Below are 15,537 nucleotides of genomic sequence, written 5' to 3' on the forward strand. Positions count from 1 at the left end.
AACTTACTTTACACATAATCTCCAATAAAGCTCAATTCAAAACTAAACTAGAACTATCTTGACTGTTTGCCTAGCTACAGCACATCAAAACATCAAGTTATTAATGATTCCTAAGTAAAATGCCAATACCTCTGCATCTTCATCAAGTTGCAATTGCTTGGCGATGACTTCATCGTTTAATATGGAATCATTTGTATTCTGTGAAGGCTATATTTCAAAGAAAATTAAACAGTATCAGCATAAAACAAGTTAAAAATAAGGTGTTTTTTTCTTGACTATAATAGCTGATTAAACACACCAATGAGATAAGTATATCAGTAATAGTTGTAACCCACACCAGCCAAAATGTCAACTTTACTGGCAAATCAACATAAGAATGATCACATTGTCCCATGGTAGCACTAATATGAAATCAACAAACACACACTACTGGGCAGGTTAATTTAACTCAGGAGGCTGCTTTGACTAAGTTATAATTTCTATACAGCCAGAAAAAGATAAATCTAACTCCAGTAGAGAAGGTCAAATATAGCATATTCATAAGGGATGTATTTATGACTTCATTTGGGAACAAATCTATTATCTAATTTTGTCTGGTTGAAGTCACAAGTAAAATGAGTTTGTATTATGAGAAAACAATTTAAATTCTAAGAACTATAACTTTTTCTAATAGTCTTCATACCTTTTTCCTGTTTTGAAGTATAAAGAAAAATTATGTAGTATCTTATTTCTTTGTCCTCTAAAATGAGGGCAACACATTTTATCCTAATCACAGGAAAATTGTTTTCATTAATAAAACATGCTGACCCATTTATAACATCCTATTTTTTCCTCTTATTAACATCAGTACATGGCTATATCATCTGAAAATTCTTCCTTGCATGTGGAACACTCACTTGTTTTCTTTTGCTTGCTACCATTTTCTTATCCGATCTTTGGACACTTCCAGTTCCAAAATAATCAAGCACTGAGGTTGGTGTAAGTTTTATTGGTGATAAAGGTTTATTCTTGGTCTTAGTGTTTTCTTCATTCTTTTTCATGTTTGATGTTCCAAGATAACTATTTGTAGATCTTCCATTTTCTTTTGATTTAGAGGCTGCTTTCTTACACATAAAGTCGTCATCTTCATCTTACATGGAATATAACCAAATATTTTTTGATAAATATCAATTTCTAAATTATATAAGGCAACTACTTCTATCAGCTTTAGAAAAAGTACAAAAAAGCTTTGGGATGCTAGTAATTCTTTTTCCTTTCCATCTCCTGAACTCAACAGTCACCCCCCTGCATTTACCACTGCCAGGCCTGTAATACACCAACCCAACTACACAAATATTTACTGAGCACCCATTATATGCCAGGTACTGATGATACAAGAGTGAATTAAAAAAACAAAAACAAAAAACCTGCGCTCATGCAACTTCAAGTCTACAAGCGAAAACAGATAACAAATATGTACTGTTGTGCTATGAAGAAATATGTGCTATGAAGAAAAAACAGAATTGGGGTGTAGATCAATGGTAGAGTACTTACCTAGCACATGTAAAGCCCTGGGTTCACTCCCCACCAATGAAAAACATTTTAAATTAAAAAAAAAAAAGAAAAGTGATGAAGGATGCTCTTTTAGAGAGTAATCGGGGAAAGTCTCTCTGATAAGCAAACTTTCACAGAACCCTAAAATACAGATACTACCAGCAAGAAGGCTCAGACAATGAAAACTACAAGTGCAAAAGCTTAAAGTAAGTGTGCTTTGAGGTCAATGTGGCCGCAGCACAATAAGAGGGTATGTGCTACAAGAATCCAGGTGAAAGAGAGAGAAGTCAAATCCTGCAGGACTTTCTAGGTCACACAAAGAATTTCAGATTTTACTATAAAATGAGAATCAACTACAGAACTCCAAGCAGAGAATTCCAACTTTAGTCACATCCTTTGGAGAAGACACTGTACAAGATTGAAAGGAAAGCAAGAAGATAACTTAGGAAGCTATGGTAGCTCCAAACAAGATGCTGTGTACAGTGGGTTTGCAGACATGGTGAGGAGTTGTCAAATTCTAGCTATATATTAAAGGTGTACTATCTTACCAATATCTAACCATTCATTTAAGACTTTAAAATTTTGCTAAATTTTATATTTTTTAAAAAATTCCCATTAAAAATTGGTCTTAAGTGTCTTTTTAGGACTGGGTATATAGCTCAGTGATCAAGCACTTGCTTAGCATGTACAAGGCCATGGGTTCCATCCCTAGCACAACAAAACAATTTCTATATATTCATAAGGCTTAGATAGCTAGAAACCCTAAAACTGTACTTCAAAGGGGCCTCAACAAATTTTTATTTGGTTCAGTGACTCACAAAAGAAAAGGCTTTTCAATTTGGTCTATTAACAAAAGAAATTTTTTTAAAAAAATCTAAAAGATGACCATGAAGATTAGGTCGAGGGAACGGGAAGGTTTCCTTTATAAACTCAGTATGCAAAACCACATGAGTGGGTCTTACTTCCTCTCAAGGGCTCACTCTTTTGACTACCAATATTTGTTAAGGCCATATGATCCAGGAGCTGGGCTATTCCTAATTGGTTCCCACCGAAAAATGAAAGTTATCAATGCTATGTTAAAAGGGAAGAGGGGAGTAGATTTAGCCTTACTTTCTATAAATATATAAAATTGAAATTATAAACTTTACAACATGTAACTTAGACCAACTAGGCCAGCTGTACACCATGACCTTAAATCAGGTGCAATGTCACCAGGTAATAAGAATTTTTCAGCTCCATTATAATCTATGGGGCCCCTGTTGTATACGCTGTTTATCATTAAAACATTCTGTTATGTGGTATGTGACTATATCCTACTTAGCAAGCCAAAAAAATATGCAAAATAGCCTTAAAAATTTAAACCAAGAAGAGCATCGCTTATATCCTGGCTTTAATAAAGAAAGGAAGAAAAAAAGGGCAGGAGGAAAAAGGAGGGGAGTGGGAGGAAAAAGGAAAGGGGAAAAGAGTAAGGGAAGGCAGACTAGAACCTTCCAAGTACAGAAAATCAAAACATCACCTTAAGCAATACCTGCCAAATTAAAAGCATAACCAGTGTATGTAAGATAAGACTTCTAATCTTAAGTTTAATCATGTTTATATGTTTCATGCATGCAGGCAAGCACTCTACCACTGAGCCACATCCTCAGCACATATTTATTTGCTTTAAGTTCAACAACCACAGGAGGGAGGGGGGAGGCAGGAGGGAGTCCCTTAATGGAGAAGAAACAAAAATTAAATTGTCTGTGAAATGACAGTGGCTTTCTAGCTTTACACCCACATTAAATACGCCAAGAACAGCTGGGCACAGTGGCACACACCTATAATCCCAGCTATTTGGGAGACTGAGGCGGTAGGATCTCATGTTCTAGACCAGCCTCAGCAATTTAGCAAGACCCTGCCTCAAAATAAAATTTTTAGAAAGGCTGAGGATATAGCCCAGTGGTAGAGTGCTCCTGAGTTCCATCTCCAGTACCACCAAAAAAATAAAATCCAAAACACTAACATTACATTTCAACTACACCTCAACTTGCTCATAAGTAGTATGACAGAAAACACCAGAACTGAGTGGGTAAGGTCAACTACTATGGGCACAGACTATGGGCAAGAAAAGATGAAGAAATTATGGGACTAATATAAGATAGGCAAGCAAAATGGCCTCACAGTAATAATGGCAGTAGAGATTGAGAGAGGAATGAGTATTGTTTATAATATGGGAAAACAAAATACCTATTCAAAAGTTCAACCATGTGATGGAATTCTATGCAGCAATAAAATATCTTAATGTAGATCCATATTTACTGATATAAAGATATCCATGGGGCTGAGGTTGTGGCTCAGTGGTAGAGTGCTTGCCTTGCATGTGGTGAGGAACTGCTTTTATACTCAGTACCACATAAAAACAAATAAAACAAAATAAAGGTATGGTGTCCATCCACAATTTAAAAAATATTTTTTAAAAAGATATCCATGTCAGGGCTGAGGATGTAACCTAGTGGTTAGAGTGCTCACCTAACATAAGTGAGCCCTGGCTTCAAACTCCTGGTACTGGGAGAGGGAAAAAAAAACTTCTCCTCTATAATTTTGTGACTCTGAATAACCATATAAACTTTTTTTTACTGTTATGCTCAACATTTATGAAAATGTGATGAGCTACGAAAATGTAAATTAGTATGACTTCTAGAAAGTAACTTGGAAGAACATATCTTTAACCTTAAATTAATTCATATCCTTTAGTGTAGTATTCTTGGAGATATTAGAGGTGTGGAAAAATATATATTACAAATATATTCATCAGGGATGCGAATGTAGCCCAAGGGTAGAGCACTTGCCTAGCATGCACAAGCCCTGGGTTTGATCCCCAGGCACACTATTAGGAACATGAACAGTGTAGGCAATCAAAATAATCAAAACTGGGGAAAGGTTTAAATAAATTGTGGTCTAACCAGTCAATGGACTTATGCAGCTGTTAAAAGATCAAGCCAAAATTTCAAGGTTCAAAAAACTGATGACAACAGTTTAAAAAAAAAAAAAAGCAGAATGCATCAGTTCTTTTTCATTAGTCCTAGCATTCTAGGTCTTACACCAGCTTAAAAGGAGGGCTTCTTCATGAGCCTCCCCTGCTAGTAACCTTTACAAGAATGAAAAGCAAAGAGCTACTCTCTGAATACATGGTTTAAACTTAACAAATGTCTTCAAGCTACAGGTCCCAAAAAATGTACTATTCCTAACACAGACACAGTTTTATAGATATTTTCATAATTTTTCAATAAGAAAGTAAATCACACATGGATCTCCAAGAAAAAATAATGGAAGTGAAATTTCAAGTATATTTTCACTATATTAAGCAAAAATTACATACAAGTCCCACAAAATAAGTAGCTCTCCAGACCCCTTGGAAAGTAGGAGGAATTCTGGGGAATGAAGTTATAAAAGAGAAAAGAAGAGACAATTCTCAAGGACAACTCTCTTGCTTTGACACTTCTTCAATGCCTCCTGATTTGTGTTCTTTCCCACACTCCTACAGTTGTGGGAGTGATTAACAACAAAAGGAAATTCATGATCCTAAGAAAAGTGATATTTGTGACAAATATAAGGGTTTCACAACTAGAGTACACTCTGTCACGAATATCTGAAGGATTCTGTCATGTGACTTTGATGAAACCAGAAAATCTGAAGAAAGAGCAGTCCTACTGTCTACACACACGATGACTGTTGAACAGATTGTCTTAGAGCTCCTTAGACCTCAATATTCCGGGGTTACACCAATATATTATGGAGAAAAAAGGCAGAAAAGGCCAAGGATGCAACCAGCTGCTTGCAAAGACACAGTCATTTAACAGGTGTTGCTGTGACCATCCTCACATAAAATCAATATTTGACAATCCAACACATTGTGTAGAGATGAAACATTCCTCTTTTTTCACATTTACCATTTGCTAACAAACCTAAATTTGTTTCTGCTTTGTCAGAAGCCAAAGGCAGACTATGTTCTCATCTCCCCAGAAACTTACAATAAAATAATGATAAATAGATCTAAGTCAAATTTCTGAGAACTAGGTGAAAATCATGGGCAACTGAACACTTAAAACTTCCCTCCAGGATATCTGTTTCCTTATGAAAACACCATTTATTTTCATTAAAGACAACATAAACTCAAATGTGGTAACAACAACCAAGTAAACTAGCATTATCCAACTCACAGCAGAGGAACTGCCTGGAAGAGAAGATTGCTTTGCCACTCTGAATTAGATACATTCATTTATTTAGACAGATAACAAATAAAAGAAAAAGAGAATAATGTGCAGGTCCATATGAAAATCTATTTACAAACCAAAAAGAAAAAAAAATCTCATCTGGAGTTCATACTGCTGAGAATATGACCTTTCCAAATGGATCTCTGAATATCCTAATTCTGACTTTCTTTCCTTTGGTCTGGAACACATCAAAACCAAATTAATGGAAAGATCTCATTATAGAAATTAACAATAATTTACTCAGCAACAACTCAAAAACTAAAAAGAAGACCTAGACATTTAAAGCCTGTTTCTATGAAGTTCCTTTTCAATACTTCTTTTGAGTTAAAATCCTAAATTGTCCTTTTGGTTTTGGAGCTAGAGAAAGGTTCATACATTTGTCCAGCCACTAGTAAGAATTCATTAATTAAGTAGAAGAGAAACTATACATAACTTCTTTGTCTGTTTATGCGGTGAAACATTCTATACATATCACTGTAATAAAACTTCTGAGACTGTTCATCTTTAATCAAGAAACCAGATCTCATGATTCATTACCAATGAATCCTCTTAGAATCAAATGAATCCATTATACTTTCAAAAAACTTTTTATAATTTGTGGTCTTGTAAGGTTGATAAGGAATAATAACAGAAAAATTGTATAAGCTTGAAATATGATGTTATCCACCACACAGGTATCAAGCCCACTGGATCTCAAAGAAAAAGTAAAAAGAGGGAGCACACCTGAACATCTGGCCAAAGTACATGACCCAAAACGTCTTACAACTCAAAGTCTTCAAAACAAACAACAGAAGGAACCCTTACTGGCCAGAGTTAAGGCAGTGATTCTGCAATCCCCACACATAAGAGGAGGAAGGGAACAGTGCTGGGCTCAGTATTAAGGCAAAGTATAAATCACCTGCATGTTACTTTGATAAAGACAGCCAGGCACTGTGGCACATGCCTGTAATCCCAGCAACTGGGGAGGCTGAGACAAGAGGATTGCAACTTAGCAAGGTCCTAAGAACTTAGCAAGATCCTGTCCCAAAATAAAAAATACAAGGACAGGGGATGTGGCTCAGTGGTAAAGCACCCCTAGGTTTAACCTACAGTACAGAAAAAAAAAAAACTGTCCCTTAAAACAAGCTTAATAATTTTGCCAATGATTAAGAAAGAAATTAAAAGATAAATCTATCAAATATATAGAGGTGGTCTTGGGTCATAGCTCAATAGTAGAAAGCTTACCTAACACGCTCAAGACCCTGGATTCAATCTCCAGCATCACACAGAACAACAACAATATATGCAGAAGATGTGAAATCAGATTACAGAAAAAATGTAAGTAGATGAGGGACATTCAAAGATCCACTAGATTCTTCCACTGTGAAACTTGTGCAACCTTAGATTAAAAATTGCTTCTCTAAGAACATATTTTCTCAATCAGCCTTAATATTAGGTAGTTTCAAAGATAAAATTAGATAAATATGAAAAATGGGCTATACAATAAATTCTATTTTATTCCATGAAGGCATTAAAAAGCATTTGAAAAAAGTTATAGATCGACATACATAGTATTTAAAATTCCCCCTGTCTTTCAGTCTGGAGACACGATTTTCAAATAAAATAATAGGTTCCTATGTAAAAGATAACTGTAATTAAAATACAAGTAACAATCTAATCTGATATAAATCTGTGAAAGTTTTTGAACTAAAATTTTAAATTAGACTCTCAAAATGTACAATGGAAAAAACTATAAAATAGAACTACTAATTTATAAACTATGTATTATGCTTTCTAGTATACATACACAATACTAAATTTCCATGTCAAATCTTACCAAAACTTTTCACACTTAGCTCAAATTCCCTCTCCTCCAGGAAATATTTCCTGAACTTCCAAAATTTAAGTTAGCTCACTCATGCCTGAAAATCCTTCCAAGATATTTCTATCACTGTTAATTTTCCCCCCATAACTTTTATGTAAAAGTATTATCTCCCCAATAGACTTTTTAAAAAATATTTACTTTTTATTTGTAGTTGGATACAATACCTTTATTTTATTTATTTTTATGTGGTGCTGAGGATCAAACACAGGGCCTTGGACTTGCTAGGTGAGCACTCTACCACTGAGCCACAACCCCAGGTCCACCAATAGACTTTAATAGTGTACTTTAATCCATAATACAATTATGCATACAGTGTATACATCACTTTTATTTAATAAATAAATTAGTAATAATTTAATATTATTAAATAAATGTACTGATCATTCCACAATGTATATATTTATGTGTGTATATATATCCAAACATCACTTTGTAACTGACAAATAATTATTATTTGTCATTACTATTTAGAATTGAAAATATATGCAATATTTAAATTTTAATTTTTTAAAAATTTTTAAGTATTGAAATTTAATATTAAAAAAACAAAGGATACAAAACCTGTAATCAGCCCAGAAACTAAGAAGATAAAAATGTAATACAGTTGGTTGATTCTAGAAAAAAATTAAGGAGAAACTGAAAACTGGAAAAGAAAAAGCTAACTTAATAGTAGCCCATGGCTTTGTTTTGTTTTTTTAATTTTTCAGGAGTGTTTTGACCTATAAGATAAATAGGAGTCGAAAGGAAAAGGAAAATGGTTGGGGCAGAAGGACCCTAATAAAAACACTGTGCTCAGAGCACAGCTTTACGAAAATAAACCCTGCACTATTACTCATAATACAGGTAGATAAGCTATACTCTTAAAAATGCTACATAGCTTCAAGAAACACTACTCCTTTTAAAGTGGTCATATTCTTTGTGAACTTCCAATTCATAAAGTAATGAAGCACAAACAGGCTCACATCAACAATACAATATCCAAAAAAGGAAGAGAAAGAAAAATTGAACTCATATTATTAAATTCTATGCAGAAATTTAAAAGAATGAGACAGGGATCTTTTAAAATTGAAAGAGATAGACTGAGGAAGGGGGCAGGAGGAACAGGAAAAGGGAGAAGAGAAAGGGAGGAAGGGAGGAAGGGCAGACTAAGACATTAAATTTTGAAAAAGCAAGCTACAAAAATCTTACGGTAAGACTACTCAAATAAGTAAATATGCATATATACATACAAGTACAAGTGTGTTTAATATAGCTATGTAAGGCAAAGGAGTTACATGAGGGAAATGGAACATATACTCATTTGATTTAAAACCATGTTAAACTAAATACTTTATCCATCCTCAAAAATTCTCAGCTCAGTTTCTTTTATACAGAATCTTAGTGTATAAATTAATATTAATCTTTAGCAATAATCAAACAATATACAGTTCTTGGTTTCTTCTCCAAGGAAACTTTCTGCCTCAAAACATCTAGGTTTCTCAGAAAACGTGTATAAAAGGCTCCCTATCATACACAGAATTTATACCCATTTGTTCATACATAAAACTATGTCTGAAAATTAGCAAAAAAATACTATAGGAACCTCCAGTAATATTTTCTGCTACTGTTTTTCCAAATCACAGGTCACTGGTGTTACACAGTAACCCAGAGAACAAAACAACACCAATTTTTTTTTCCTCACTTAACACCCACCAAATAATTATAACATAAAGAGTACTAACTGCCTCTGGGATTATGAGCTTCAATAAAATTAGCAGTCATAAACAATTCTTGAGAGGGGAAAACCCCCACCTTTTTGGATCAAACAGTGGCCCAATGAAACTGCATATTGAAAGGTCATCTTTACCAAACAAAACTCAAGGCCTCTCACTTCATTAAACAGCTGAAAGTAAATATATTTACCCAGTACAACAAGTATTTGGGTTTTTACCAACCCAGAAGAACATTTTACTAGTCAATGGTTAGCTATGAAAAGATTTACAAGCAATTTTTTTCATTTTCCTATAACATGGAAAATTAATGTAGTTAAATTAGCCTTTAAAAAATTAATAAATCCTAGAAGACAGATCTAATCAAAGAGATGATCAAAAATATTTGTCATGAAGTTAATGGTAAACCTAAATGCCTGTATAATAATATGGTCTAAAAGGCTATATAATAATATAAACAAAAATATTTGAAATCTACATTATTCCTAAATCTGTTTTGCACTGTTTAGAAAATTATATAAAAGAAATAAAATGTAAGCCACATATGTGATTTTAAATAGTCTCATAGCCACATTTAAAAAGTAAAAAGTAAAGTTAATTTTACCAATGGTTTACTTAATCAAATATATCCAAATTGTTATCATTTCAACATGGGATATGAATACTAAAAAGCCAATACTTTTGTAGGAAGTCTTTGAAATCTTTTTTTACATAAATTTTATTGTGTATAGTTAAGGTATACAAAAATTATGTATGTGATTCATACAGTCAGTAAAATGGATATTACAGTGAAGCAAATTAACATATCTATCATCTCACATAGTTAGCCATTTTTTTTGGTCTGTTTTTGTGGTAAAAGCAACAAAAATCTACTCATTCAGCAGTAATCCCAAATACAATTTGATTAGCTGAGTCCTCTTTTATGCATCAGATTTCTAGACTTTGTTCATAGTACACATCTGCTACTTTGTAACTTCTGACCTGTATCTCCCCATTTTCCCCCTCTACCCTCTTGGTAATTGCTGTTTTATTCACTCTGGGAAATCATGCAATATTTTTCTTTATGCACATGGTTTATTTCACTTAGCATGTCCTCCAAGTGGCATATGCCCATATCACCTTCTTGCAAAGAAGGCTGAATATTCCATTGTATACATATATACAATTTCTTTATCTGTTACAGCATAGTTTGTTTCCATGTCTTAGCTATCATGCATAATGCTTTAACAAATGTGGGAGTGCAGATATCTTTACAAGGTGATGACTTCATTCTCTTTGGATATATGTCCAGAAGAATGATTGCTGAGCTAACTGGTAGTAATATTTTTAATTTCTTTAGCAATTCCCAAACTGTTTTCCATAAAAATTGTACCAATCTATATTCCTAACAATAATGTAAATTAATTCCCTTTTCTACACACTCCTGACATTTTTTATTTCTTAACTTTTAGATAATAGCTACGTTAACAGGTAGGAAATGATATCTCACAGTGGTTTTGCATTTCCTTAATGATTAATGTTGTTGAGTATCTTCATAATCAGTTGACCATTCTTAGTATTCTTTGGAAAAATGGCTAGTGAGGTCCTTTGCTCATATTTTTAATTGGGTTATTTGCTGTTCTACTACTGAGATGTATGAGTTCTTTATAAATTTTAGATATTTAACACTTATTTAGATATGTAGCTTGCAAACATTTTTTCCAATCAGCTAAGCTGGCTTTTCGTTTTGCTGATTATTTCCTTTGCTGTGCGACATCTGTATTTTACTCTCACAACACACACAATTGAGGCTAATCACATTTCAAGTGATCAAGAGTCACATTTAACTAGTAGGTGCCATAATGAACAGTGCACATCTACAACAAAAGTGAGTCAAAGACCGTTTCCAAAGTTCTAAAACATAATCAACAGAAAGCACTAAGTACCTAAACAAAAGTAGAATCTGCCTTTAAAGGTAGACATAGGTTTATGAATAGAGTCAAAACATATTCAGAATTTATTATGTGTCAGTCCCTATTTTTAAGTACTTGTCAGGTATTAATCAATTGATATAAGGCCACTCACTGATGTAGGTACTAATAACATCCCCCTTTTACATATCTAGAAACAAAGACAAGATAAAATAGGTAAAGATTTAAGCAAGGTAGCCCAACACAGTGATGCACTCTGGAATACCAGCAGCTTGGGAGGCTGAGACAGGAGGATCACAAATTCAAGGTCTGTCTCAGCAATTTAGTGATACCCTAAGCAACTTAGTGAGACTCTATCTCAAAATAAAAAATAAAAAGGGCCAGAAATGTGGCTCAGTGGTATATAGCCCCTGGGTTAAATCCTCAGTACCAAAAAAGAAAAAAGAAAAAAAAAATATTTAACCAAGGCTATGCTATACTACAAGAAAAACATCAAAGGTTGAGTTTTTTAAATGAGAATTAAAAAAGATGAGCATAAAATAAAAGATACAGTATGGAACAGTAAACAAAAACTATATTTTGGAAATAACAGATTTTTATAACCAAATTATGTTATATAATACTTTTTTATAAGATGCTTCAAACTCTAAATAAATCATGTTATTTTAGATTAGAATTTGCGTTTTTTTTTAAAAAGGGTCTAACTGAGTTGGTTAGGCCTCACTTTTTTTTTTAATATTTTATTTTTAGGTGGACACAACATCTTTGTATGTGGTGCTGAGGATCAAACCCAGGCCTCACGCATGCCAGGCGAGCGTGCTACCGCTTGAGCTACATCCCCAGACCCTAGAATTTGTATTTTTAAGCTCTTATTACCACAAACATTTCATTTAACTTTAACTAGTAATGTAAAATGAATATGTTTAACATCTAGTATTGAAAATCAGTTCTAGCTTAAAGAAAAAAATAAAGAACTGTTTTAAGACCATGGATTTTCAGGTAATTTGTTAGGCTCAAGAACTGTACTTTTCTTTTTTGAAACTCTTATTGTATGTCTGATCGTACTATGCTAATTTACTATGGACTTTTTAATAGTCTCAATCTCATTCACTTATCATTTCAAAGAACAAAAAGTACAAGCCAGGCAAGGTGGCAATGGCGCAGGCCTATAATGCCAGCAGCTCAAGAGGCTGACACTGAAGATCAAAAGTTCAAAGCCAACCTCAGCAAAGCAGCCAGCGAAGGCAGAGACATGTTAAGCAACTCAGTGAGACTCGACTCTAAAAAAAAAATACAAAAAAGTAGGGCTGGGGATGTAGCTCAATGGGTGAGTGCCCCTGAGTTCAATCCCCAGTAACTCCCACCTTGTCCCCCCCCAAAAAAGTACAAGAAGATAAAGGCAGGCAAGAATAGAGCTAGTTTCTTTCCTATATTTCAGTTCTAAGGAAAAAATAGAAAGCTATATAATAATAAACATCACATTAGATGGGTACAATGTACCCCAAAACTTTGCCCTACAACAAGCAGATAATGCTTACTTACAAAATGATACAAACATTACCTAATGGTCACAAAAAGTTCAGATAAAATGCTAGACATCTCTTCAGAATACACATTCAAAAATTCCTCTACTAAAAAACAGTCCTGTGTTAAAGAAAATCTCTGATCAACCCTTAAACTGTCTGACCCCTTTTGTGTACTTAAAATCACAAGATAACACTAGTCTGATCCACAGTTGAAGGCCATGGCAGTTTACACACTGCTGTTTCAGAGTGCTACTGCAAAGCCTGATCACACCACCTTCAGTTACATAACAAACCTACTGCCATTTGTTTTCATTATCCCACCCACACACTCAAAACTTCACAGAGGTGGCCAGATCAGAAGGGGAGGGGGGCCTTAAAAAATTAGACCTCATTTATACAATGTGTCTGAGCGAATTTAGCAACAGAAAAAGGTTAGAAGTTCCAATCTACTTTTGTCATAACAAAGAAATACATCAGTTTGCTAAAAATGTTTCAAAAATATGTTCACATCATTTACATTCTGCCTTTGATCAATTTGAACAATTTCATCATTAAATGCCTCATATAATGTTCACGTGTATGCTTTTTTTTAGGTTTGTTTTGTTTTGTTTTGTTTTGCTTCCTTTTGACTGCCTAGCAGTAAATGTGTCAGGCACTGGTCTTGGCTCTTACATATAGATCATCCCATGTTATTCTGGTTAGGGTCTCCTCTAGGAGTTAAAAATACTAGAATCAAAATGACTTTACCACTAACTTATCTGAAGCCTCCCCCCACCATGAAAATATAATTCAGAGATCTTCATACAAATAAACAACTATACTATGAAACTTTAAAAGATTAGTACACAATTATTTATAAATATCTTTTGTTCTTTGATCACTCTTACAACTGATCAAATAAATTTAAGTACAAAAACCATCCTTTATACATATATATATGGTTGTAGTTGGACACAATACCTTTGTTTTATTATTTATTTATTTTTATGTGGTGCTAAGGATCGAACACAGGGCCTTGCACACACTAGGCAAGCGCTCTACCGATGAGCCACAACCCCAGCCCCCATTGTTTTTTTAATAATGATAAGATCTTTAGTGTCACCAGAGAAAGAGAATTCAAATCACATCTGTGCTAAATTATAAATAAGGCTAGACACAGTGGTACATTTCTGAAACCTCAGCTACTCAGTAGGCTGAAGCAAGAGGATTTTAAGTTCAAAATCAGCCTTGGAAACAGTGAGACCTAGTCTCATATTAAAAAATAAAAAACGGGGCTGGGGATGTGGCTCAAGCGGTAGCGCGCTCGCCTGGCATGCATGCGGCCCGGGTTCGATCCTCAGCACCACATACCAACAAAGATGTTGTGTCCGCCGAGAACTAAAAAATTAATATTAAAAATTCTCTCTCTCTCTCTCTCTCTCTCTCTCTCTCTCTCTCTCCCTCCTCTTTAAAAAAAAAAAAAAACGTTGGGGCTGAGATTGTGGCTCAGTGGTCAAGCGCTCCCCTAGCACGGGCAGGACCTGGGTTTGATCCTCAACACCACATAAAAAATAAAGGCATTGTGTTGTGTCCATCTACATCTAAAAAATAAATATTAAAAAAATATATAAATAAATAAATAAAATAAAAACGTGGGGCTGGGGTTGCGGCTCAGTGGTAGAGCATTTGCCTAGTATGTACAATCCTCAGCACCAAATATAATTAATTGTGTCCAACTACAACTAAAAAAATAATAAAATAATAAAAAAAACTCTGGGGATGTAGCTCAGTGGTACCAAAAAAAAAAAAAAAAGAACAGGATATAGTGGCACATGCCAACAATCCCAGCTGCTCAGAAAACTCAAGAGGATTGCAAGTTAAGGGCCAGCCTCAGCAATTTAGCTAGACCCTAAGCAACTTAGTGAGACTCTACCTCAAAATAAAAAGGGATGGGGATGTAGCTCAGTGAAGAATTGCTCCTGGGTTAAAACCCACATATCTGTGTAATCACCATATTATTATGACTTTAGCATGCAAGATCAAAAAAAAAAAACTTATATAAAAAAAGTAGTTCTTAAATAACCCACTAATAATTCAATATATAATTCAAGATAAATCTTCAAAATGATTCAATATAAAGCATTTTTTTAAAATTCCCCTTTAATTGGCCCTTTAGCCCACAGAAAATGTCAAAGATGACCATTCCCCTGATAAATATGATTCAACAAAATAAAAAAGGCACTAGAAATTCAATTCAAAATGAAGGAGATACAATTTAACATAAATGAAAAGTTCAAGAGTCTAACACTGCATGGCTCCAAATAACGGAACGTATTTAGTACCCTTACCTGTTTCTGAAATGTATGTAACAGGATCCTTCCGCAAAATTTTACTAGGTTTAGAAGACAACGGCAATTTTTCTGATTGCTTTTTGGCATTTTTTACCTGCACTGTCTCCTCTGATTCTGAATCTGTAGGTGAACGGAAAATAAAACTTTGAAAAGAAGTATTATAATATTCTTAAGTAGTTATTGTGAATCAATTCCTCAAAGCCCTTTTCAGAGCACATCTCTCTTGTAAATTGTCACCCGTTAGTTTTAGCCAGCAATAAGCCTGTATATTAGTTTCCTCTTACAAATCACCACAAAATTTATAACTTAAAACAACATAAATTTATCATCTTCATGGTTCTGGAGGTTACAAGTATGCAATGGATCTCACTGATCAAAAAAAAAAAAAAAAATCAAGGTGTCAACAGGGCTG

At 34.1% G+C, this 15,537-nt stretch overlaps 1 protein-coding gene across 2 annotated transcripts in view; it reads right to left on the reverse strand.

The window, feature by feature from the left end:
- Window positions 1–15,537, reverse strand: part of Rfc1 (replication factor C subunit 1) — a 70,858-nt gene that overhangs the window by 33,452 nt on the left and 21,869 nt on the right. For both annotated transcript variants that reach the window (XM_013356238.3, XM_040292540.2), the window contains exons 4-6: window positions 15,123–15,245; window positions 897–1,129; window positions 130–207 (exon numbers count right to left, since the gene is read on the reverse strand). In XM_013356238.3, the coding sequence (XP_013211692.1) occupies window positions 130–207; window positions 897–1,129; window positions 15,123–15,245 (434 nt within the window). The remainder of the gene's footprint in view (window positions 1–129; window positions 208–896; window positions 1,130–15,122; window positions 15,246–15,537) is intronic.

The sequence above is a fragment of the Ictidomys tridecemlineatus genome, chromosome 9 (assembly GCF_052094955.1).
Source record: "Ictidomys tridecemlineatus isolate mIctTri1 chromosome 9, mIctTri1.hap1, whole genome shotgun sequence".
Classification (NCBI taxonomy): Eukaryota; Metazoa; Chordata; class Mammalia; order Rodentia; family Sciuridae; genus Ictidomys; species Ictidomys tridecemlineatus.